At 40.6% G+C, this 25764-nt stretch overlaps 1 protein-coding gene across 10 annotated transcripts in view; it reads left to right on the top strand.

Annotated features, from left to right (window-relative positions):
• ARHGEF28 (Rho guanine nucleotide exchange factor 28) overlaps positions 1–25764 on the top strand; it is a 235204-nt gene that overhangs the window by 119013 nt on the left and 90427 nt on the right. For all 10 annotated transcript variants that reach the window (XM_081826744.1, XM_081826748.1, XM_081826746.1 and 7 more), the window contains 3 exons: positions 17440–17561; positions 21172–21452; positions 24311–24518. In XM_081826744.1, coding sequence (XP_081682870.1) covers positions 17440–17561; positions 21172–21452; positions 24311–24518 — 611 coding nt within the window. The remainder of the gene's footprint in view (positions 1–17439; positions 17562–21171; positions 21453–24310; positions 24519–25764) is intronic.

Raw genomic sequence — 25764 nt, 5'->3', positions numbered from 1 at the left:
CCTGTTTGCATTTGTCACTAGACGATGATGGCCAGTTGTGAAGAGTGGGTTTGGTCACGCTGCACTGTTGGCTAGACAGAGTCCCAGAACTGTAGGCCTTAGGGATGACCTGATCCACCTACCTCATTTTACAGATGAGTGTGATGGGTCGGAAGAGGTGAAGTGGATGGAGAAGTAGTCATGTGTTCGACAGGCATGTCCAGAATGGCAGGCATTGTCCTGGAGGGTGGGGGCGAAGTGGTGAACCAGACAGATACTGTCCCTGCTTATAGGGATGTTAGCACTAAGAATGGATCCCACATCTTACAGGATCCAGACATGTCACCTCTATATAGTGGAAGAAACACCAAGAAACTGGATTTTTTCAGCCTTGTCGCCTGTTTGTGCCGGGACTGTGGTCTCCAGTCTCTTGTAGGATGATCTAATGATTTTTGTCAGTCTTTAAAACTAAGGTGGATTGTATTTCTTGCTCATTCTTCTAATTAGTACGGGTAAGTTCTGGTCACTTGGGAAGTCAGGAAGGAGGTTTTGAAGGCTTAGATTTTCTGCCTCTCATATTTTGTTGGAAATATTCTCTTTTATTCACAATATGCTTCCTTTGTCCTGATCCCCCTTGTTAGTATTCTGTCTTTTAATACCCCATCCTGTCTTTATTATCACTGCTCTTTGATAGACACATATACACGTACACAATGCTGGCTTGTTTCAAGAGATGTGAAAATAGAGAGGGTTTGGCAAAAAGGGGAAAACTAGATTAAGCAGAAACCCACCAATACTTACGTCAACTAAACAGTAAATCTAGTGCTTTCTTATCCCCATGCTGTCAGAATGGAAGGGAAAAGGATTAACTTAGAAACAGTGCCTTTGGAAGTGACCATGTCTAGAAGGGAATGTGATATAAGCAGAGGGTGAAAGAATTTAAAACCAAGCTGCCTCAGAAATATCCTGGGATTCTCAAAAGTTGCGCCTTGTCATTCCATGGGCAGCCTCAGGACAGGCTGTACTGGGAGCCTTGTGGTTAATGATTGGGGTGGGCCAGCATCCATGACGGTTCTGCTTCAGAGACTCCAGGAATGCCTGGACTTTTGTTTTGTTGGTTTCAGTAGGAGATTGAACCACAAAAATTAATGTTTGTAAATCAAAGATTCAAAAGTGCAGGGGTTGGAACTTACCTCAGTTAACCATAATTAGTCTCCAGTCTTCAAAATGCATTCTTTAATATAAATCATTGGGACCCAGTGCCGTTCATCCACTTAGGCAACTTCTGTGGCTCTCGCCTGCTCCAGCTCACATCCTGTGCCTCTCTGATGAGAGTGTGGAAGAGAGCCTTCCCCCACCATGTGCTGGTGCAAAACCAGTCTGTATTTGACGGAAGAGGCTGCGCCTCACAGAAAACTTCATAACCTGGGAGAGCTTAGGTGGTACCACATCTTGTGTAGCTGTAGTCAAAATGAGAGTTTTGTGGTGCTTTATTAATCGTCATAGCCACTGCTTACCAAGCTGTGGTAGGCACTTTACATATAGGATATCTGATTCTCAAAATAACTCTGTAAGAGAGATACTTCCTTTGTCTTCTAAGCGAGGCAACTGAAGCTCAGCGAGTTGGAAAGTGATTCCTATGGCCATGCCAGGAAATCAAGGAACAGTTACCATGGTGGAATAAGGAAGGAGAATGAGTAAGCGAGTGACATCCAGATAAGGTGTTTTTCACGAGTTAGCCTGTAAAAGATGTGTATGTTAGATAGATGTGGTCGTCACCTTCATTTGTTAGGTGGGGGCTCTGAGGCCCAAGAGTAGGGACATACGTGGTCCAAGATAAAGACCAATAGATGAAGAGCAAGTCCTACAACCAGGATGTTGACTTGAGAGGTTTCGTTCTTCCCAGGATGTTGTACCACCTCTTCGTAGAGGGAAGGGATAATGAACTTCATGGGTAGCTACCTATGTTTGAAAGGTGCCATTTGGTCTCACCATCCTAGCTTCTCCCTCTCCTGTGAATCTTTGACTAGGAAAAGAGGTGGCGGTGAAAATTCTGGAGGAGTAAAGTGATAGAGCCATTTCTCTGTCTTGATAGACCATACACCTAAGTACATAGTCCTGCCACACATCATCGCTTGGGTAGGAAGAGATGGACAGATGTGTGCAGCGCTGGGTAGTTGGCTGAGGAGAGGAAGAGGCAAGATGAATTGAGAAAGGATGGGATGGGAGAGCTTTCAGCATGTTTTGGAAAGTTCACAGGTTTGTCTCAGAAAGGTCAAGTTAGAGGGATTGAGTTTGCTGGGAATGGAGATGAGAATCATCAGACCACTGTTTTGGCCTTTCCTGTAAGCTCATTTAGGAGGGCAGGTACATAGTCTGAAAAATAATCCCCTCACACAGCGAGTATTTAAAGTATGATGACATTTCAGAAGGTTGAATGATAATTTTCAAAGGTGAGTTACTTTTATTTCGTGGCCTTGTTCTTTTCCATGTTTTCCCTTCTTTCTTTCATGAAGTTTCATTGGACACATATGTAGACTTCCATGTACATGTGTGTATTCAGTTCCAGAATTCCCCCAAAGGATGCCTGAACACCGTAGGGGGAATAAGTCACTACAAAAATCCTTATTGAGGAAGAGAAACATTTTCTTAAAGGTGACATACCTGCTAAGATTTTGTTGGCTCACAATGAAGATAGTGTTTACCTTGAGAACAGGGCAGTTCTGATTTCTGACTCTGCCTGGAAGTCTACCTTGGTCCGCAGAGGAAAGGAGGCAGACTACAAGCCCCTTGCCAAACAACAAGGCTACATACCCCTTGGGGCTCCCTTTAGTTCAACAAATATTTGGCCAAATATGTGAAACTGATTTTTTTTTTTTTTTTTTGCCAGCTTAAATTCCTGGGCAAGATGTATTTCTGCCTTAATCCCTATAATGGAAGGAAGGCACTATTCCAGTTACCCCATGTTCAGGGGCTCTTCCCTACCACTCCAGTTTGGGGCAAGAACCAATAATTGTTTATTCAGATATATTAAGCCAGAAAGTGATGAATCCCATAGGAGAAATTAGGAAAAATTACTGTTGAAGTTCAAGGTGAAGCGAGGAATGTCAGTTTGAAAAGGGGATGTCGTTTTAATAGCCTGTGGTGAACTGGTAGGGTTTGAATAGGCAGGTGGCTCCCTCCAAGCAAATGGGCAGAGTTAGACATACATAGAGTGTATCAAAGTGATGGAAAATAGCCCAGGCTCATACACTGTTGACTCATGGTGTTATGGAAATGTAGAGAGATGCCAAATACTGCATTGGCCTAGATGATTATTGTTGTCTGCCTATCCTCCTGCCCTTTGCTGAACAGCTTTCAGATTGTTTAGAGGGGGCCCCTCTGCTGCTCTGGCCATAGGTCCAAATGATGCTGCCCCCTTCTCACGCGACCTTGCCTTCTTGGGTGCCGTGGGCTGGGCATCCCACTCCGGCTGGGGCCAATCACAGCATCCTGCCTTGGGATTCTTGAGACTGGAGTTTGGAAGGACATGTCTCCCTTCATGAGTGGCAGTGTCAGAAGGCATGAGGGGAAGCCATTTGCTGGGAAAAAACAGTCTGTGGTAGGAGGAAACGCTGCAAACATGTAAAGAGAGAAGCACTTGTGTGGTAGGGTCCTGCTAGATTCCGGGCCCTCGTTCTGTTCCCTGAGGTCCTGTTGCTGCTCAGGTGCCTCCCTCTCAAGCCTTGGGTGTTAAATTCCTGTGGTCCTGTGACATGTCCTCACATGCTTTCAGTAAGTCTTTTCTCTCCCCCTTTTATTTTTATTTTAGCAAATTCAGGTGCATATTGCTCCCACTTCTGATTAGAAGTCTCCAGCTTGTCCTGTAAGATGAAGCTTAAAGGTGTTTGTTTGTTTGTTTGCTGCAAGACTTCCCTGAATGCCCTTAGTTCATCATGCTTTTTCCTAAAAAAAAAAATTAATTTTTTTTCATCATGATAAATGTACTCTTTAATCCCCATCCCCTATTTCTCCCATCCTCCCACACCTACCCTCTGCTAACCATCACTTTGTTCTCTATAGTTAGGAGTCTGTTTCTTGATTTGTCTCTCTCTCTTTTTTATTCCTTTGCTCATTTGTTTTGTTTCTTAAATTCCACATGAGTGAGATCACATGGTATTTGTCTTGCTCTGACAGACTTATTTAGCTGAGGATTATACTCTCTAGCTCCATCCATGTTGTTGCAAATGGCAAGATTTCAGTCGTTTTATGGCTGAATAATACTCCATTGTATAAATATACCGCATCTTCTTTATCCATTCATCAGTCAGTGGACACTTGGGCTGCTTCCATAGTTTGGCTATTGTAAATACTGCAGTAAACAGAGGTGTGCACCTGAGTTCATCATTCTATCCTTTGTGCCTCTCTGGCTTTTGCATGTTTTTATAATAGTGGCCTCGTTAGTGCATCACAGCTAATATTGAGTGTCTCACCCTAAGACACTAAATTCTTTGAAGACAGAGCCTAGATGACCTATTTTCACACCTCTACTGCCTGGATAACAGAAAGCAGGCAGTAAATATTATAAGTGTATCGTGGTACAAATTTACTCACACTACACTCACATAGTTTTTATTTTGCATTTATTTTTTTATTTTGTAATAGATCTGATCTTTCTCATAAAGTCCTATACTCCAGGCAGTGGGGAGGGGAAAGGGTTTATTTTAGTCTAATGCATTAAGCTTCGTCTGATGCAATAATAAAAACCATTATTTTCGGTAACTGTTCAGTCTCTTTCAGTAAAATATCCAGTTTCTTCAGTGTCTTCGTGTTCCTCCTTTTTCTGGCCAAGCTGGTATGGAATGTGATTTTCTAGTGAGGGTAGGGCGCAATTGGTGGTGGATAGGAGGAGGCCTCATCTTTGAGTGTCTTGTGGGTCCTCCTGGTGTCTGTGGCAGATCTGTTGGCCTGGGCTCTTCCCTGAGGCACAAAATATTCAACATCTGTGACCCACATCTGGCAACTGGATCCTCTCCCTGGCGTTCGTCTGAATTTCTCCTGGTGATTTCTCCTTCACTGACTTGGCCTCACCCTTGTTATACTATAGAAAACTTGGAACCTATGTCCCAGACTGCTGGCTCAGGCGCTTGTCTAAAAATATCTGCTACAGGGTCCTTCCCTTGGTGCCATGGTGGGCTCCATGGCAGGCCACAAGTACTCTACTCCGTCATTATTACTCTTCTCACAGGCCTGTGGGATCTTAGGGACCCATTCTCACCACTAGGCAACCGGGAGCAGCCTGGGAAGCTGGCCCTTCCTTGCCCTGCTGCCTGAACTTACTCTCCCACTAAGTGTTCCCAGCTGTGGTTTTCCTCGTGATGCTGTGGGACAGCCTGCTAGGTGGTCTCCTACAGAGCCCCACATGGAATCACAAAAAGCCCACCTACCTTCAGAGTACCTCTGGCCTATCACATTTTTCCCCCCAGGCAGGGAAACCACATGTCTCATTTCTTTGATCTCTGTTGTCCCTGCCAATGAAAACCCTGGTTAAGAATTGTAACTGGTATCCTATCCAGTTCTCATTCATACTAACGTACACACAGGTGCCCAGGATTGCTCAGGATAATGGAACGGGATTCAGGAGTTTCCCAACCAGGAGAAACCGAGAACAATTTGGAAGAACGCCAGGCATTGCTTGGCTTTCATCATTCCTCCCTTCCTTCCACATGCTCTTATTGAGGACACAAAAAAATAAGTGAGAGTTATTTGAAAGTTGGTAAGAGAGTAGATCTTAAAAGTTCTCATCACAAGGATGAGGGATGTTAACAAGACTTACTGTGGTCATTTTGCAATATATACAAATCTCAAATCATTGTTGCTCACCTGAAACTAATGTCAATTATCCCTCAAAAAAGTGAAACCTTTCACATAGTTCCTTGTCAATAGTAGAACTCAGTTACTTTTTAAGATATTAAGGGGTCGGGGTAAAAACACATGGCTCTACAAATGGGTGCTGGAGAATGGGAGCTCCTTATGACTTTTGAACTAAATACAATCATTTTTATGTGGTCGTGTTTTCCTAGAAGATTCTGTAGGATATGAATTATTCATAAGGTTCCTTGTGATGACAACCTCCAGGAATATCTTCCTTACCAGTTTATATATTTTTTTGTCTACAGTCGCCAAAAATGGTCTTGTCAAAGTCCCGCCAGTTTCTTTGAGATCTTTCACTTCTATTCTGGTGTTTGTAGAATATGCCAGTTTTTTCCCCTTTAGTTTGCTCATTGTTTCCCTCTGTAGACTAACTTGATAGAGGCCTTAGAGAGCTGCATCAAGGAGGAGAGGAATTGCTGGGACACCTGGCTGGCTCAGTCAGAGGAGCGGGCAACTCTTGACCTCAGAGTCATGAGTTTGAGCCCCACGTTGGGCATAGAGATTACTTTAAAAAAATTAATAAAAAACAAATTAAAAAGAAAAGACGGAGGGTGCCTAGGTGGCTCAGTTGGTTAAGCATCTGCCTTCAGCTCAGGTCATGATCTCAGGGTCCTGGGACTGAGTCCCGTGTCAGGCTCCCTGCTCAGTGGGGAGCCTGCTTCTCCCTCTGCCCCTCCTCCCGCTCGTTAGCTCAGTCTCTCTCTCAAATAAATAAATAAAATCTTAAAAAAAAATAAGGAAAGGAATTGCTAATTAAGTCTAATCACTACAAGTCTATATACAACACATGAGTGAACATCTCCTTGATAGTTTGGGGGAAGCAAAGGAGGGAAACAGTTGCTTACATATTTGGAAGTCCTTTTGCACACATAAACCTATGTCATCTCGAAGGCTACTTTGTGCTACTATAATTAGGAATGAGAACTTGGGAAGATGTGGGAGAAAATTGTTGTTCTCCAAGGACGATATTTTCTTGCTCTCTCCCTTCTCCCCACCTCCCCCTGTGCCTCCGGTGTATTATGAGGGAAAAGGCTTGTTTTCTTCTTGGATAATTTTGATAATTAGGTCTTTCAAAACAGCAGAATAGGGCTTCTTTTAGGATCTGATTTTAGAGTACCAAGTTGTAACTTGTTATTTAGAAGGGGTTTTAAGCTGCTGTTCCGAGGGAGAGAGCTGGAAAAACAGCTTTCACCTCAACACTTCTGGAATCCCTTCACTTCTGCCCTCAGCTGTTACTGTTAACGGAACTGGTCGAGAGGCCTGTTCTCACCCCAGGGCTCCCTTTTCTTGCACAGGATCCCAGGAGGGTGAGGCAAGTTCTGAGGGTGAATTAGGCATTTGGGTCCATGTTAGAACCATTCTATTTTGGGAGACAGAGGTTCCCTGGATTCTCTCAGACATGTTTTGGTGTACACTTAAATCTTCAGAGTAACTTCAGTTTACACATGACCCACAGGAAATTCCTGGGCTGGGGATAATTTTGGAATTTGGATGGATCCTCTCTGTAACCTCCAGTCCAACTCAGAAGAGTGAGGCCAAGAGATGTTCCAGGCCAAGACTAATATCAGGAAAATCCTAAGAGAAACTTAGAGGAAGAATAAACAAGGAGATAAATGACAGTTTATCCCTGAAAACGTTCCTTTTCACTTGTGAGGGTGAGTTTTTTTTTCATTCTCCTGGAGCACACCAAGACCATTGCAGAAAGGACTATCCTTAAATTTCAGGATTTGGCAAAAGTTCCCTTTGAATTTGGGAATTTGGGGATAGTGTGCTGCATTGAGAAGGGCTGTCTCTGTCAACACTGTGTTCTGGTTCTAACACTTAATAACATCGGTGGGTTAATCACTCTCGTTGGGCCTCAGCTTTTGTGTCTACAGGCCGAACACGATAATACCTCATGGGGTGAGGGAGAGGAGGGCTGGCAGACGGGCAAAAACAATACTGTGTACTCTTGCATAAAACATTCCCAGCTAATGCGTCTACACAGGTATTATCCGATACGGTTGATTTACTGATTACCTGGTTTTTTGCCTGAGATTCCACAGCTGGTCTTTCACATGGGAGGCACATTTTGAAGACACAACCTGTTTCTTCTTTTGTTTTACATGTAAAAATGATGGTGGTTAGAAATCTAGAAAACCCAGAGTTGAAATTAAATACCACCTGTATTCCATCACCTGGAAGGTAGCAGCTAACATCTCAGTTTATCTGTCCTGTCTTTCTCTGTTATCTTGTGTGTCGTGTGGCTAAACAAAACGAGATCATGTATTTACTGTTGTATGAACGTTTTCTCAGCCAGACTCACAACTGTCCTATTCCGGCCGCAAATCTCCAGAGGCAGAGAGCATGGGCCCAGGAAGTAAATCGACACAAGTAGGCGCAAGTCACAGCGCTGCACAATAATGAAACTTCCTGATGGGAGAATACCAGACATTGCTCAGATGCCGTTTTCTCTAGTTCAAACGGGATACTCAGTAAGCTCGATTATTAAAATAAATGCTTTGAACCGGCTAGCAGAGTGCTTTCGTAGGGAAGCCACCAAGTTAAGGGACCTTGGGGAAGTTACTTAAATAGCACCACAGTTTCCTGCTCTGCAAAATGGAAGTACTAAATAGTACTGCCTCAGGAGATTGTTCTGAGGATCAAGTGAGCCAATAAATGGAAATCATGTAGTGCCTGGTTCACAGTAAGCACTGTATCGCCGTTGGCTCTAACAGTGGTGTTACCTCGTATAATGAATGACCTGATAGGGAACAGGTGTTAGATGCTGACTCTCTTGCAGTACCTAGAATTTTTTTCTCTCCATTTTTATGTTTTTGTTTTTTTTTTTTTCCTGATCTTCCAGTACCTTTACCTTGCAATCTGCCTGGTCGTCTCATTATTCTGTTAGTAAAAGAGTGATCCCTTGGTTTTTTGAAATAAGGAGATGAAAGAGGCATTCTTGGGCTCCTTCTGCCCCGGGGCATGTTGGGTGGTGTCGCACAGAAGTGCTGGGCACCTGCGTTGTTCCGCACAAGGGAAGAAGCTTTTTTAGCTCAGACCCCAACCAGGAAGTTACTTATCCTACCAGGAGGAACAAAATGAAACTTCTGTCTCCGGAGTGCGGTAGATCACACAGGACTACACAGGGAGGCAACAGGCAGGAAGAGCTCAGAGGACAGCCTGCTGGCTGTTTAGAGACCTGTCAGGGGACCTCCTGGGGAAGTGGTCTACAAGGACTGTGCTTAAGGATATTTTTAAGAGTCACAGATGGAGGCTGAGGAACCTGGGCAGGGCCCAGCAAGTAGCATGGTGGCTGGTAGTCAGTAGTCACACCGCACATGTTGGAAAAGAGAATGAATGAATGGATGAATGAGAAATAAGAAGAACGCAAAACACAGAAATGTGTTGCAAAAGAAAGCAATATTTCCTTCACAACCAGGAGTAGAGCAAGAACAGCTGGGCAATGCACAAGAACACTTCCAGAATCTGAGGAAATTTGTCAGACCAGAAGGGAATAGTCTCAGTTGTACCCTGTACAAGGTTTCTGTTCCTGATGAGAAAGTATTCACTCCTTCAGGTAGTATTTACTGAGAATCTTTTATGCACCTGACATGGCTCTAGGCCCTGGGGATATAGTGGACAAAGTATTCAAACTCGCTGTTCTGATGGAGTTTACATTTTAGTAGAAGGTAACAATATACAGTAAAGACATATGATGCTAGGTGATGATCTATGGCATAAGGGAAAATAAAGCAGGTCTTGGAGGTGAGGTGCTATTTTATATACCTAATGGCCTGGGAGAGGCTGTTTGATAACATTTGAGTAGAGAGCTGAAGAAAGTGAGGAAGCAAAGCATCAGGATGTCCAGGGGAAGAACAATCCTGGTAGAGAGAACTGTAAGTGCAAATGGCCTGAGGCATAGAATGGCAAGACCAGTGAGGCTGGAGTAGAGTATTTGGCAGGCTTCAGAGAGGTTGGGTGAGGGTGGAGGTGGGGCAGGTTATGTAAGTATGACATTGTGATTTATAATAAGAAATACATATTTGGTCTTTCTCCTGTTTCTGGTATAGGGTTCCCTAAAACTCTTGGAAGGTCCTGTGTAATGAGTATGATAAAGGTGTCTCTTGTTATATTAATGAGGTGACTTTTGGACCTCAGAATTGGGGGCTGGTTGCCAGGGGAACTGGCCATGTGAATAGAGAGTTGGAACTTTCAGTCTTACCCACCCTCGCTTCTGGGGAGGGGAGAGGGGCTAAAGTTTGAGTTCAATCACCAATGGCTGAAGATTTAATCAATCGTGTGTATATAATGAAACCAAGAGGACAGGTTTCAGAGAGCTTTTGGATGAGGAACAGGAGGCGGTATCAGGAAAGCATTGTACTCTGAGAGAGCATGGAAGCACCTCATACCTTGTCCTATGGATCTCTTCCATCTAGCTGTTCCGAGTTATATCCTCTAAAAATAAATCAGTAATTTAATCGGTAAAATGTTATTCTGAATCTCTGAACCTATCAAGCAAATGAATCAAACCTAAGGAGAGGGGGTCATGGCAATTGGTCTCTACCAATTTATAGCCAACTGGTCAGAAATATAGGTAACGACCTGGACTTGTGACTGGCATCTGAACGTGGGGGTGGGTAGTCTTGTAGGATTAAACCCTTACTCTGTGGAATCTGATGTTATCTCTGGGTAGAAAGTGTCAGAATTGAGTTGAATTGTAGGACACCCAGTTGGTGTCAGAATTGCTTGGATGTGTGGGGAAACACCTTCTTCAAACACACACTACCCATGTTAAAAGTGCGGCCCAGAACCATTTTAGTAAAACACTGTAGGTTGTGGTAAAGTTTGGCTTTTACCCAAAATGAGAGGGGCAGCCACTGGAGAATTTTGCAAAGGCAAGACGTGATTTGATTTTCTTTGTAACACGATTGCCTTGTATATGTTGTGGAGAATGGGTTGTCAAGGGCAGAGAAGCGACAGCAAGGAGAACAGTCAGGGGACAGTGGTCTTCCCGTAGTCTGAGCAGGAGATGATGGTGGCTTGCCCTGGCGTGGCAGTGGGTGGAGGTGTAAGAAAAGGTCAGATTGTGGATTCGTTTGGTTGTGAAAGAGAACAGTCAAGGTCAGTCCAGGGAGAGACAGTTGCTGTTGACGGGGAGGAGCATCTGCAGAAGGGAGAAAATCAGGAGTTGTGTTTTGCTTTCGTGGCTGCTGGACAACTCTGTGGAGATGTTAAGGAGATGGTTGTGATTCAGGGGGGAGGTCTGGGTTGGATATGAAACTCTGGGACTGTGGGAGTCATCATCATACAATGGTGTATGACGCTGGGCTGTTAGACATCCAGGGAATGTGGGGAGAGGGAGGGAGAGAGAAAGAGGGACATTTGAGGATTGATCCCGGGGCACCGCAACCTGTATTAAAATTGAGAGGATGACAGAGACTGAGAAGGAAAGGCCAGATAGAGAGAGAGAGGTGTCCTGGAGGCAAAGGGGAAAAGGGAGCCATCTCAGTAACAAATCCTGCCCTAGGTCACATACGGTTAGTGGGGAGAACTGACCCCTAGGTTGTGATGGGCACAGTTTCCATGGAGCGCCAGGAACTGAACTCTAAAATATTCTCGACCCATCTTGTGGTGGTTAGTCATTCTCCATAAATCCTTCTTCTGTATTCATAGCCTGCTAGGCTTAAAGCACAGTTGAATGAATGAATGAAAGAAACAAACAAAGCTGCCCTGCCATTGTAAAGAGATAGGTGGACTGAGAGGCCCTCCCCTGCTTTTGGCAGGCACGAGCTTGGCACCCAGAGTGGGCCAAACCAGGTCAGCAGCAGGTTTGCAAAAGGCTGTCCTAGCCGGGTTGGTTTATGTCTGGATGTGGGTCTCTTACATAACCAGGCAAATAGACCACATTTTCCTTAAGCTGCAAGGCCCTTAGCTTCAGGAGGGAGGGTTGGATTTCACCGGAACTCAGGTTGCAGAGGCCCTAGGCTGAGCGGTGCTATTAACTGTTTCCTGCCCATTTGGGGGTAGTTGTGAATGTTGGAAAAAAGGGAGGTACTTGCAGCTGCTTTTCCCTCTCCCCCTCACTAGTTCTCCTTCTTTCTTTCTTTCTTTCTTTTTTTTTTTTTAAAGGTTTTATTTTATTTGTTTGACATTGAGAGAGAGAGAGTGAGTGAGTGCACAGGCAGGGGGAGCAGCAGAGGGAGAGGGCGAAGCAGGCTCCCCGCTGAGCAGGGAGCCCGATGCGGGGCTCGATCCCAGGACCCCGGGCTCATGACCTGAGCCGAAGGCAGACGCTTAACCGACTGAGCCACCCAGGTGCCCCTCTCCTTCTTTCTGTGGGTGAAATACATTTACTCTCAGTTGTCTCTCCTGTCACCTGACCGAAGCATCTAGTGTAGCAAAGAAGCCCCGATGCAGATTTTTGCTTCAGGGAGTCCTTGTAGAGTTCCTTAGATCGCATTACAGAGCAATGAGCATAATGGGAGAGAGGAGATCTGGGGATCCCCTGGAGCTGCTGTTTATCCTCTAGGCACTCACTCTGCAGTGAGAACCTGGCCCGAGGCCGCTTGATCCTGTTGGAACATCCTCATTTCTCAAATCTTCCCTTTGTTCTTGGGAAACACTGTCTCTGATTGTCTGACTTTATTCTTTGTTGGTTCTGTTATAATCCCTCCCATTTCGTGAGATCTCATCCTCGAGTTGCTGGAGGTAAATTTTATGGGCAGTTTGACTTTGTTTTTCGGTTACCATTTCCAGGATGGACTTTATAAAATGTCCTAATGTGAGCTAGGTCTGAAATAAGAGAGTTAAATTTTAAAAGCTCTTCGTGTAGCACATGAATGTTTTATGCATTCCACTTTCCTAGGGTTGGTTTGAAACATGTAAAGTTCTAACCAGGGTAGAGATCATTTGATAAAAGCAGCAAAACTACGGTGAAGTATCAAAACTAGACATACTAGTATGATAATAGCAAGTGTGTTATAGGGCTTACTTTGTGTCACATGATGTCCAAGCACTTAAAATATTAAATCGCTTAATCCTTGGGATAATCTTATGAGATACGTTATCAACCCTATTTTATGGATCAGGAAATGGAGGTGTAGAGAGGTTAAGTAACTTGCCCAAGGTCACACAGCGAATAGCTGGTGAAGTAGGGCTAGGCATTCAAGCAGCCCAGGGCCCTAGCTCTTAATGACTACAATGCATTGTTCTTCACTGATGTAAAAATTTCAGCCATTTGGATGGCAGTTGAGTTTTGGTTCCTTTTATACTGCCTTTGAAATGTGGGTCTACCACATATTAAAAATAAATGTTATCAACAGAACTGTAAAGTTAACTTTTTGCTAGGGAGAACTGTCTTTTTTTTTTTTCTTAAAGATTTTATTTATTTATTTGTGACAGAGAGAATGAGAGACAGAGAGCATGAGAGGGAGGAGGGTCAGAGGGAGAAGCAGACTCCCTGCCAAGCAGGGAGCCTGATGCGAGACTCGATCCCGGGACTCCAGGATCGTGACCTGAGCCGAAGGCAGTCGCCTAACCAACTGAGCCACCCAGGCGCCCAGGGAAAACTGTCTTAAAAACAGCATAATTTAAGACAAAGAGCTGATTTTCTTATTGCGTGTTATCTGTATATACTTATATACTTATTGAGAAAGGACCTGAAGGATTCTTTTTTTTTTGGCAATTATTTTTCACTTAATTGCTACTAAAATGGAAGTAATGAAATATATCTTAAATCTTGATAAGATTAGTTGTTTTTTTTTTAAAGAAGCCATTGTAGCTTTTTTGAATTTTTTTTCTTTTTCTTTGAATGATGGAGACAAAGATAAATTAGCCAATTTAATATATGTATCTGGTGATTATTTGAAAGTAATTTTGAAGACTTATTTTCTTCCTGTAATAAATCTCATTCTGCTGGTTGGAAGCCCATTAACTACAATGACTAGTGTTGAAGTTAATAAAGGAGTGGAGGTCTTAGAAGGCTGTCATCTTCTAGTTTGTTCATCTGTGTTCACTTGCAGATCTGATTACCCTTTGGTATCCTTTGGCAAGAGGAGGCTATGAATGCTCTAGAGTTCTACTGAAAAAGCCTTTTGGACCAATCTTATAAATTGTTGCTCTGAGTGACCCAGAAAATCTTACGTGGTAGATTATGGATGAGAGATCTAGAGAGGAGACAGAGATTTTTCCATTGTCACCACTGTCTTGTGATTTTGTACAGTAATGTCCCCCCTGCCAACAAGATGGATTGTCTCAGTGGAGTCATTACCTAAGTGACAGGATGATGACATGGTCTAGGCAATTTTCCCAAAGTGTAGGGTAAATTCTTTTGGGCACTGTCGATCTTGAAGCTGGTATCCCGACCTAATGCTCGTTGACATTGAATCACACAGAAGGCAGGTATTTCCTTTTCTTTTTATTCTTGATCTTTCTGCTGATTCAAGGAGAAAGTTCATTTTGCAACCCCCTGCATCTTTAACATCCTCCAGTCTTTCTGAATCTCCTTTCGTGACAGTGAACAAGACACCCTTGTAGACTCTCAGCTTTGATTGGCAACTCTATTCAGTCAGAAGGTGGTTTCATTGGTTTGGTCTGTATAATTCTCTTCCAGTTTTGACAGGGAATACTGACTTTCTGTTTATAGTAAGGATAAAGTATTTCTTTTAAAATTCATTTTATTTAAAGAAAAAAGGGTGGGTCAATCTAAAAACAAGTATTAGAGAATATAATGCAGGTAGTAAGTAGATAGGGCAAAATTGTGAATTTGGAAGAGGGATGATAAAATCTTGGGAAATATTGATCTAATATCTGCTGTAATAACATAGAAATCTAGTCTCTTGTTTGAAACTGTTGGGACTAGATCTGTTTTGGAATTTAGAATTTTCAGATCTTTTTGGGATAGTGCTTATAATACGATATGACTGGCAATGCCATCATCCAGTGTGGTAGTATTTCTACAGCAAAATGTATGACTATTCACACCAGGTGAGGTAAATAAAAACTAGACATGGCCTCATGTGGTTCATGTCAAATTTTGCACCAAATATGTTTATGAACCAAATTTATGAAGAAAAGTTTAGATTTTCAGAGCTTTCTAGATTTCAGAATTGGAGATAAGGGATTAGGGACCCATCTTTGTTAACAAATTATATCATTTTCTAAAACACTGATCAAATTACACAGAAAATAAATTAAACCCCAGCTTGGCCCAAGTTACCAATTGTGATGGCAGAAATGCCAGGTGTGTTATAGTGTGTAAACTTAAAACATCATAGAGCAGTTTGGGTGCCTGGGTGGCTCAGTCGGTTAAGCATCTGCCTTCAGCTCAGGTCATGATCCCAGGGTCTTGGGATCTAGCCGCACATCAGGCTCCCTGCTCAGCGGGGCATCTGCTTCTTTCTCTCCCTCTGCCCTTCCCCCCTGCTTGTGCGCGCTCTCTTTCTCTCTCTTTCGCTCATGCTCTCTCTTAAATACATAAAATCTTAAAAAAAACACCAAACCATTGTAGAGCACTTAAACTAGATTAATTATGCTTCAGAGGGCCATGTTGAGTTATTCATGACTGTTTTTCAAACATTCTATAAAATGACATTTAAGCACGTGTTTTCTTCAGAACATGTTGAAAGCATTTTGTCAGGTTCTTGATTTATAATCTTTGGAACGTGCTTTTACTTTGTGTAATTACAATGAAAATGTATAGTAATTGATCATAAAGGTCATACTTGTGAAGTATTTGTGGACTTTGTCATAGTGCTAGCTATATAAATTGATAAAAGAAGACATTATGGATAAAAGAAAATAGTTTCCATTTACACTGTATATTTACTTGAGAAGCTCAATGGAATCTCATTTTGGTGTTCTGTGGTCAGCAGGTAGGTTAAGATACAGAATCTGAAACTGATGCCATTTGGTTCATACAATTGCTATATTTTTGTAACTTTTATAATGTCTTCCAGCAGAAGTACATCAGCCCAACAGTTACTAATCTTTTTTCATTTTCTGATTCACTCCCATGGGCTTACCTGGCTTTTATGCTATGACATAGATTGGACGGGTGGTGAGATTAGGGCTATTTCTGATAGAACAGAGGCAACACTATTCCTTTTGTGTCCCCTTGAGAATATATGCTGTAATGTCAGGGAGGATGATATCTGCTGCAAGCACACCTTTGAATCCACCCTACTAAAGTCATTTACAGATGCTGATAATTTACTATTACTATAACACTAAGATAGTATTAATAATACTGATAGTATTAGTAACACCATATTCTTAGTATCAGTAACCTCACATTGAACATGCTTGAGATAACTGTTAATAACAAAATGTAGTAACACTGACAATTAATATTTATTGAGCTCTTGCTAAATGCTAGGCATGTATTTAGTGCTTTCCATGTTTGAACTCATTTAACTCTCATACCCCACGACAGGGAAAGCATCATGAAAATCTGCTTTTATAGATGAGGAAACTCTGTAAAGGTATTGAGCCAAAGTCTCAGGAAATGAGGCATTCTGGCTTCACTGTGTTTTACTGCCTCCAACTTCCTGTTCCCTACAAATACAGTAGCACCTCAACTCTTTGGAACTCAACTTTGAGCAACCTCATCTATTTGTAACAAAGCCAAGAACATAGAAACAAACAAAAACATTTCGATAATTAAAAAAGAAGCAACATTCTCTGTAAGAGTATGCATATTCATTCAGAACTCCTAGACTGTGTCCTGTCTTTGGTCCGTTAGTAAAGGGTATGGAGCCTGAACACTGCAGTGGCCCTGAGGCTTGTAGTACAATCACAAATGCTTCCAAGTTATTGATAAAGTAGAATGAACTCTAGTTTTATCTATTAGAAATGGAAAGCAGAAATCTAATGATTTTTGGGTGCCTGGGTGGCTCAATTGGTTAAGCATCTGCCTTCGGCTCAGGACATGATCCCAGAGTTCTGGGATCGAGCCCTGCATTGGACTCCTTGCTCAGTGGGGAGTCTGCTTCTCCCTCTCCCTCTGCCCTTCCCTCGTGCTTGTGCTCTCTCTCTCTCTCTCTCGCATGCTGTCTCTCAATTAAAAAAAAAAAAGAAATCTAATGATTTTATAAAAAATCTCTTATGATTGGAAAAATAGTGCTTGAAATGGGCACACACTATCTATAACTATTCTTTAGGTTTTAGATAACTGAGAAGGTTTGGATGTAGAACAGAAAATACATGCACATAGATGTTAATATGTGAACACATTTAAAAAATGCAGTCTGCATTTTTTTTAACTGTTCGATTAAGAAGGTAAAGTTTGGGGTGCCTGGGTGGCTCAGTGGGTTAAGCGTCTGCCTTCAGCTCAGGTCATATTCTCAGGGTCCTGGGATGGAGCCCCACGTTGGTCTCCCTGCTCAATGGGGAGTCTGCTTCTCCCTCTCCCTCTGACCCTGCCCCCTGCTTGTTCTTTCTTTCTCTTGCTCTGTCTCTTTCTCTCTCAAATAACAAATGAAATCTAAAAAAAAAAAGAAGGTAAAGTTTGACTGTAAAATAAATTCCATCTACTTTTTTTCTGTCCTGTTGTCATTTTCCCTCTAGATCACTCTTTTGATGTCTTCAAAAAATCCAAGCATTCCCCAACATTCTTTGCTGCAGGCCGACTCTCTGGTGTGCTGAATGGCGGTGATGAAGTTTATGCTAACTGTATGGTGATAGATCAGGTAAGGCGTGATGGGTGTTACAAGAGGGATCTTGCTCTCTTTCCAAAACCTGAGTAAATGAGAATTATAGTCATCATTGTGTTGCTCTGAAAATTTCAGCCTAAGTGTGGCCCTGGTGATGCTTCATTGGAGCCTCATCATATGAGCACTTAACTTAGGTTTTCCTTTCATGCACAGCACTCGTTACCCCACCTAGAAGAACTGTAGGGAGGGGTCTTGAGACAATGTCAAGTGAGAAGAGTGTGTGAGCTCTTGCATGGAGCCAAAATAGGAAGTGACAATTGGGAAGCTAGTATCTTCTCTACAGCTTTTCAACAAAACAAAACACACTGTGTACATGACCTGATTAAGTAATATTTGTATTCAAATTCAGGAAACAGTTATGAGCAAGAGCTTGATGCCAGCCCCATGTAATGCTGTCATATAAATTACTTCTTTAATCCTTGTAACACACCTATTAACATATACTAAGATTATAGAGCTTTAATATTAAAAGAGAATGATGTTAAAAAAAAAAAAGAGAGAATGTTGTTATACTACAGGGAAGTTGGAACCCTTTAGAATGCCCCACTCAGTCTCTGACAGAGGTTTGTGAGTTAGATCTCACAGAGGCTTGTGGTTTGCATGTGCGTTGATATATGGATTTATCCTTTATTTTCTCTAGCTCAGCGATTCTCAAATTTTAATATTTATAAAAATTAAAACATCGTTTTAGATCTGAAGATTTTAATGCTCTGCATACGATTTTATGGATGATTTTAGAGATTTTCAAGGGTAATTTTGACAAAACATAATTTTTTGCCTTCTCCACAGAATTCCAAACCTAACCCCCATATAAGATGCACCATATATATGCTTACTGAGCAATAAAGAAATTTACCCTTTTTGTTGTTGTTATTATGCATATATTGTACCCTGTTACTTAGAGATGTTTTCTGTGATATAAACTTTTCTGTCTAGTAGATCTCAATTTCACCCTTTGAGTCAAATATCTTGGTTTTTTCCTTTTCTGTTCCAAACATTGTTACATCAGATGCATAGTATAAAAGGTATGGATTGGGCTGATATTCAGGATGACAGAAGGACCAGTCAGAATGGACATCAGCTGTAAATACCTGGTATAGTTTTTTTGGCATGCTGAATGTCAGCCCTACTTAGAGAAATCTAGGATGAAGCAGAGGTTAGGACAAATAGGGAGTTTTGGGGACATTCTTTGGAGATACAGGGCAATTGGGTTTGGTGTGCTCTAGCCACATTCTGATTCTAATGGTTGCTGTATTTTCTCAACATTTAAGTGAACTACTTGTATCCTTATCTCTTTGCTCTAAACCTCAGTGAATACTGCAAATATTTCACTTACCTCAAGTAGCTAAAACTGTACATGCTTCAGTATTACATGGGGGAATACTGTGCTCTAAGATACATTAAACTTGCAAAACTTCCGAAACCAAAGATGAGGTTAGAATATAATTTCTGTTTCGGAATATCTTGAGGTAAGTATTGCTTTAATAACGTGAAACATGCATTTCAAGAGAACTCAGACAGCCTAATTGATAAACTGAAATGTAGCAGAGGATTGCTGAATTTGTGCAATGAAAACAGAAATAAAACAAAGTATGGATACAAATAACGAAGTTCACTCTGTCTGTGTAGTATAGTTATAGTATTTCTTTTACTGTTTCTATGTCCATTTGAATAACAAGGATGATATGAGTCCAAATTCTGCATATTTAAAACAATTGCTATCAGTATCTGAGAAGACTCTTGTCTCATTTCCTTCTTCTGCCTCAACCTGGCACAGAACTGTAAAAAAATTGGTAGGTTGTTTGTGATGCTGTTTCCAGTGAATTCTCAGTTATCAACCTACCTAATGAGGAAATATACATGGTAGAAACTACTTTGAAAATTACTCTGTCATATAAACTACTTTGAAAAAAATTCATTTTATTTGGACATCATTTCAAGCCTATATAATTCAGTACAAAGAATACATATATGTTCTTTATAAAAATTCCCCAAATGTTAATATTTTATCATATTTTAGCTTAACTATACTCTGAATAGTATGTTTTTGTACATGCAAATGATGAAACTAAGTATATAATATTAACCATTTCAGGCAAATTGAAAATTTGGTGCCTTTTTATCCCTCAGTCTTTCATGGTGTATATTTCCTAAAAAACTTGGTCATCCTCTTACTAAGCATCTATAGTTACGAAAATCAGGAAATCACCATTAATATAGTAGTAACTGTCTGCAGACCTTACTCGATTTTAGCCAATCATCCCAATATTCTTTGTAGCAAAAGAAAATTTAGTTGTCCTATCTCTTGAGTCTCTTATAATTTGCGAGAGTTCCTTAGTATTTGTCTTTTATGGAGTCAATAGTTTTGAAGAATACAGACCAGGATTTTGTTTGTTTTTGTTAGAATGTGCTTCAATTTTGGTTTATTTGATAATTCCTCATGATTGGATTCAGGCTATGTCTGGTAAGCAGGATTATTACAGAAGTGATGTGTCCTTCTCAGTGCATTGTATCAGGAGGCACAGGAAAATAATTTGTCCCATTACTTACCTTTGATTTACCAAGTTTGTTTTCAGTAAAATTACTATCTTCCTTTTAAAGTATTAAGTGTCTTGCAGGAAGAGAGTTTGAGTGTCTGTACATCTCCTGTTACTCAGCTGACTCTCATCCACTGGTTTGGGCATTCCTTGATTGTTTTTGTCATAGTAAATTATTATGATGATGAAGATTTAGGACTCTACATTTTCCCCTTTTGCTTCTTTCTCCCTTTGCTACCCTGTCACCAGACTGTCATCCTTTTTCTTGTTACTGTCTTCTCCCTCAGAAGTGATGCCTTTGATGACTGCCACCTCAGATCACCGATATTTTTAATCCCCTTCCTTAAATGAAGGACTGTTTTTCATAGGTGTAGGCTGCACTTTCTCTTTCCAGTGCTGATTTTAGGTTGGTCTTAGACCCTCCATTAGCTCCCTCTTTTCTCTGCTGTGCAGAATTTTCCAGACCACTTATATTCTGTACATAGGCTTATGGCAGCAGTATAACAGGTTGCTTGCTAGATTTGGTGTTAATTTTATTATTTACAGATAATTTGAAGTTTGGGGCATTTTGTGTTTTCTAGTTAAGTCCATTCATCTTAGGCAGTTTTATTCTTATTCTAGTTTGTAGTTTGTTTTGTTTTTTTTGAGAGTCAGATTTATGTGACCACCACTACCTTAGTTATCCAGATTCCAATAAACTACTTTCTAAATAAACCTGCCTACTCTTTAGTTTTTGCTCAAGTATTTAAAATATATCCCCTTTTGAATCAGTGGCTCACAAAATCTTAAAAGCATAGTCCATTTTTGGTTTCATAGTAAAGAACAACTTTATAAAGTACTCAGTTGGTCTTCTTCCTTTCGTGAATGGTGGGATAGCAGCCAAGTGAACAAAAACATCATGAAAGAATTCTCTGCTTACATAAAACAAAACAAGAACAAACAAAACAAGGTAAAAAAGGTGGAAGCTTGTTCAATTGGGAAAATTTTATTCTCAGTTCAGCCAATCTCTCCTGCTTTTGCTCAGCAAATATTTTTCTTTCAACTACCAGGTTGGTGATTTGGATATTAATTACATTAATATAGAAGGAATCACTACAAACGCCTGCCCTGAATCCATGGGTTCTACTCTGGGGCCTCAGAACTGCAAGCATATCATTGCTGCTGAAACCAGCCATGGAAAATACCCACTAAGTGAGAACAAGGAAGTGACCTCAAATACTGAGGCTCAGCAGTCCTTCCCATCACCATCTAGTTCATATGCTTCCAATTTTAATCTTTCCTTTGGTCATCATGGATTTGAAAAGGAACAAAGTCATCTGAAGAAAAGAAGGTAAGGTGCTATATTCTAGAGGAGAAGTGTAGAAGATCAAAGAACCTTGTAGCTGGACTTGTGAAATTGTATTTTATTATATCTTATTGTCCCCACCACTTTTATCTCTACATCAAAATATTGCCCCCTTTCAGATTCCTACATTCCTTGACTTGAAAGTAAGATATAATAGAGGAAAACCACAATGAAATAACATTGTACACTTGCTAGGTAGGCAAATATTTTAAAGTTACCATATTTTGGTGCAAATGTATACAATGGAAACACTTATATACAGTTGATAGGAGTGAAAATTGTGTAATAACCTTGGAAAATAATTTGGCATTATCTAATAAAGATGTTCTGTCTCCTCCAGAAAATGTAGGAATGAGGACAAAGGACTTATGATCCAAGAAAGCCCCATTTTGGCCCTGGGATGGCAGTGGGACTCTTCCTTCAGTGGGTGTCAGGCTCGGAGCATGTAACATGATTGATAATGAACTCAAAGTGAAATGTACCATGAAGAGGCTGAGGGGCTGAGAGGCTGGGAACTTCTCATGAAGGAGAAATTTGGGGGCACACAATAAAAACTGAGGTTAACACAGGGGCCTAAACCCTAAATTTTCTAAGGTTTAAAACATTTTGGTGAAAGTAAAATATGCACAATACATAACCATATGTTACTGAAACTTTGATGTTTTGAGAAGCTACAAGGGCAATATAAGCAAAGCAACCTTTATTTTAAACTGCATAACAACAAGAAGAAAATGAGATGATAGAACAATTTATTTCATTCTAAAACTTTTATTTTGAAAACCTTTTTTGTTTTACCAACATTCATAGTAAGAAATGCTTATCACACCATGACACCCCACCACATAAATATACAAAAAATTTAAATAAATGTTTTATGAAATAACATGTGGAATGAATTCTTATATTTTCTATTCTATACTATTTTAAAAGAAAAATTTGGTCACAACTTACAATGGATTTCATGTTTCACTAATGGGATCTTGAAAAATGGTATTGTAAAACAAGAACCAAGAGGTAATCCTGAAGAATATGGTTTATGATACCAAATATCTTAGCTTACTAACTTAGGAAAAATTGTAGCCCATTTAAATAGGTAGAAAAAAATGTTTTAGGGGTGCCTGGCTGGCTTAGTTGGTAGAGCATGTGACTCTTGATCTGAGGTTTGTGAGTTCAAGCCCAACCTTGGGTGTAGAGATTATTTAAAAATAAAATCTTTTTTTTTTTTTTAAAGAAATGTCTTAATGTATAGTGTGCAAAATAAAATAATCCCTGATGCTTCTAGCATGTACTCACAGTGATGGAGAAATGCTGTATGTAACTGGAAAGACCTTTGTTTAGTTAGAATATGATGGCAGGCAGCCAACCATTTGAACTAATATTTATTTGTATTAACAAAGTTAAAAGACACATCACAAGATCACAAGCTGAAAGACAACTACAGAGGCACAAGGCATCAGCGGACCTTTAACAACCACCCCCCCCCCACACACACCACCACCCCTAAGGGCTCTGTCTACTCTCAGACTATCGTTGAATTAAGAAAACTACATAGCACCTTAGTATATCTCTAATTACATTGCTGTAACATTCAGAGCACCAGCATTTGCCAGAAGGTGTTTCTTCACACTAAGCTTTGGTTTTTTATGAGAAATAATTTTATGGACTTCAACATTCATGTGTTGAATTAGAGTGTGAGGTCCACCTCTAGTTTGTTCTCTGCTCAGTGCCAAGGTAAAGTCCTTCAATGGGTTCTGAAAGGAGAAGGACCCTACTTTGGAAATCCTCAGTGATGCCCGTTGTAGCCTTCACTTCTGAGTTTGCTGGTGCCCCAGAGAGTAACCTAAGTGTTGGGATTAGAGACATGTGTAGTATAGTCTCTTTGGCAAGTGTCATAATTTATTACATGGATATTCAGCGGGCACTAAGTAGCTTATGGATTTTTAAGAAAAATAACCACAGTGGATTAATTCAGAGTTTCACTTTCTGCATCATATTTCATAATCAAGATGGTTTCATTGTGGTGTTATTAAAATTTTAACTCCAGAACTGCAACAATGGAATAAAAATACATTTAAAAATGCATCCAGTATTCACATGCCTGTGGACGCTCTTGGCCTTAGAATTTGGGTGGCTTAAAATGTAAATGTTATGGAATGAGCCAGGAATGTGGAAGGTCACATTCTTTCCTTTTAATTTCCTGGTTATTAAAGTTAAATTAGGAAAAGAACAGCAGTCGTTGAGCAGAAGTACTACCTGTTTCTGAGGTGGATTGCTCAGCTAAAATCTCTAAAAATGATAATCTAACATGACACATTTGGGAGCCCACTTGACTCATGTTGACTCAGGTCTTGCCATCAACTCGAATGTGAGACCTTTGCAGTCTGTCCTTGAACATGTCTCACTGCCCGAGCTTTCTAGTCCCCCGCTGCATAGTTTCACTTGCCATCCCCCAGAGACCTCCCAAACAACCATGGGGTTCTGTTTCTTGGGCAGTTTTAATATTCGAAGGGTAACTACTTAGGGCCTGTAATAATTACATTTACAAAACAAATAGGATAGTACTAACTTACACCAGGTTTTGTTTCTTAGAGTACTCGCAATGGCTTCTGCTAGGTGGAAATGTTCGTTTGGGGAAACATAACATTTTATTTAAAAAGGAGGAGATTTGGGTGGGGGGAGGATAAAAATTGAAAATCTCTTGGAAATTTTGTTAGAAACGTTTTAAATGAGTATCTGTTGCATCTTCTGCCAAGGAGAGAATTTGAATGGAGAGAAATAGAAACCAGCAAGTCCGTGGTCAGTCTGTTGGCTTGCATGATTATTTTAATTCCTCTGTGCTTTAGTTCTAGCCTCGATGCCCTGGATGCCGACAGTGAAGGGGAAGGGCATTCCGAGCAGTCACACATTTGCTACACTCCAGTGTCTCAGAGTTCCTCAAGAACTGGGATTCCTAGTGGGGATGAATTGGACTCTTTTGAGACCACCACTGAACCAGATTTTAGTATCTCCAGGACAGAGTCCCTTTCTTTATCAAGTAACCTGCAGTTGAAGGTATTCTTATTGTATTAATTTGGTTTATTGTAAGCTTGGAAGCTATGTTATCTAAAGCAGTCCACCTCTATCCAAAGGGCAAATTATGTTTCATTCACATGTGTGAACTTTTTTTTTTTTTTGAGAAACTCATGAGCTGTCTGATTGTCTTTTTAATCTCTCCCACTCTGTTTAATTTATACAGTCCTTAAAATGGTGGGTTTATGTTTCGTTAATTTACCATCAGTACATATAATCTTTCACATACTTGGAAAATTTTGCTGTTTTATATAATGATTTCTGCCAGCATCCCTTCAGCAAAGGGAGAAATCTTGTTTGCTCACATACATTTTTACTTGGCTCAGATGATGAGGTAAATAATATTACAGGCAAAGGTGATATTTGTTGAGCATTTCTGGCTACACGAACTAATGTGGGACACCATAAACTTTGTCAGTTTTTCCACAGGAGAGGACTTTTCTCTCATACACATTTTCACATTAGAGTTTTGTTATGGTTGTTTTTTGTTTGTTTGGCTTTTTGTTTTTGTTTTTTTAAATAATGAACTCTTCCAACCTTGAAGACAAAGCCTTTTTGTGTTTGCACATGTGTTTTCTTCTTTTTCGATTTCTATTGTCCACTTGTTTTCTTTTTAAATTGAGTTTACTACTGTAAAACAATGTGTGCTGTGCCCAAATTTCTCTTACTGTGAGTATCTGATGGTTATGATAATGCTTTATTTTTGTAGTGTACTCTGCAGTATTCAAAACATGAGTTAGACATATACGAAACTTATAATTTTCTCTTAGCTAGCTGGGACATAAGTATTACTTTTAATTTTTGAGTAAATGAGGTTTTGGAGAGATGAGATGTCTCGTCCAGGTTGCTCCCAATTGGTGATAGATTCAGTACTCAATCCAGGCCTTCTGACTGCAGTTCCTGAATCCTTCCCCTCAGCTCTGAGGCCTGGAGAGCAGTCATGATCTTTTGAACCTAAATGTCATGTGATATTTCTGGATGATAAGAAATGGGTATGGTTGTTAATGTAGATACTTCTTTGCATTTTGAATGGAATTGTGAAAAAGTTCTCATTACTTGGAAGGAAAAGTAATTCAGTCTTTGTGAATCAGTTCATGCTGTTCTCTTTTAGGAAGACTCCGTCCTATAAAATGTATCTTGCCTTGCCTCTGTAATTGCCCTGTGTAACTTTTTGCCAAAGAATTCTGGCTAATTTTCAAAGTTCCATGGTTATGAAAAATAATTACTA

The sequence above is a fragment of the Leptonychotes weddellii genome, chromosome 7 (genome assembly GCF_054177405.1).
Source record: "Leptonychotes weddellii isolate Sample4059 chromosome 7, ASM5417740v2, whole genome shotgun sequence".
NCBI lineage: Eukaryota > Metazoa > Chordata > Mammalia > Carnivora > Phocidae > Leptonychotes > Leptonychotes weddellii.
Note: the sequence above shows the minus strand (reverse complement) of the source record. Positions and strands in the feature narration are given on the sequence as shown.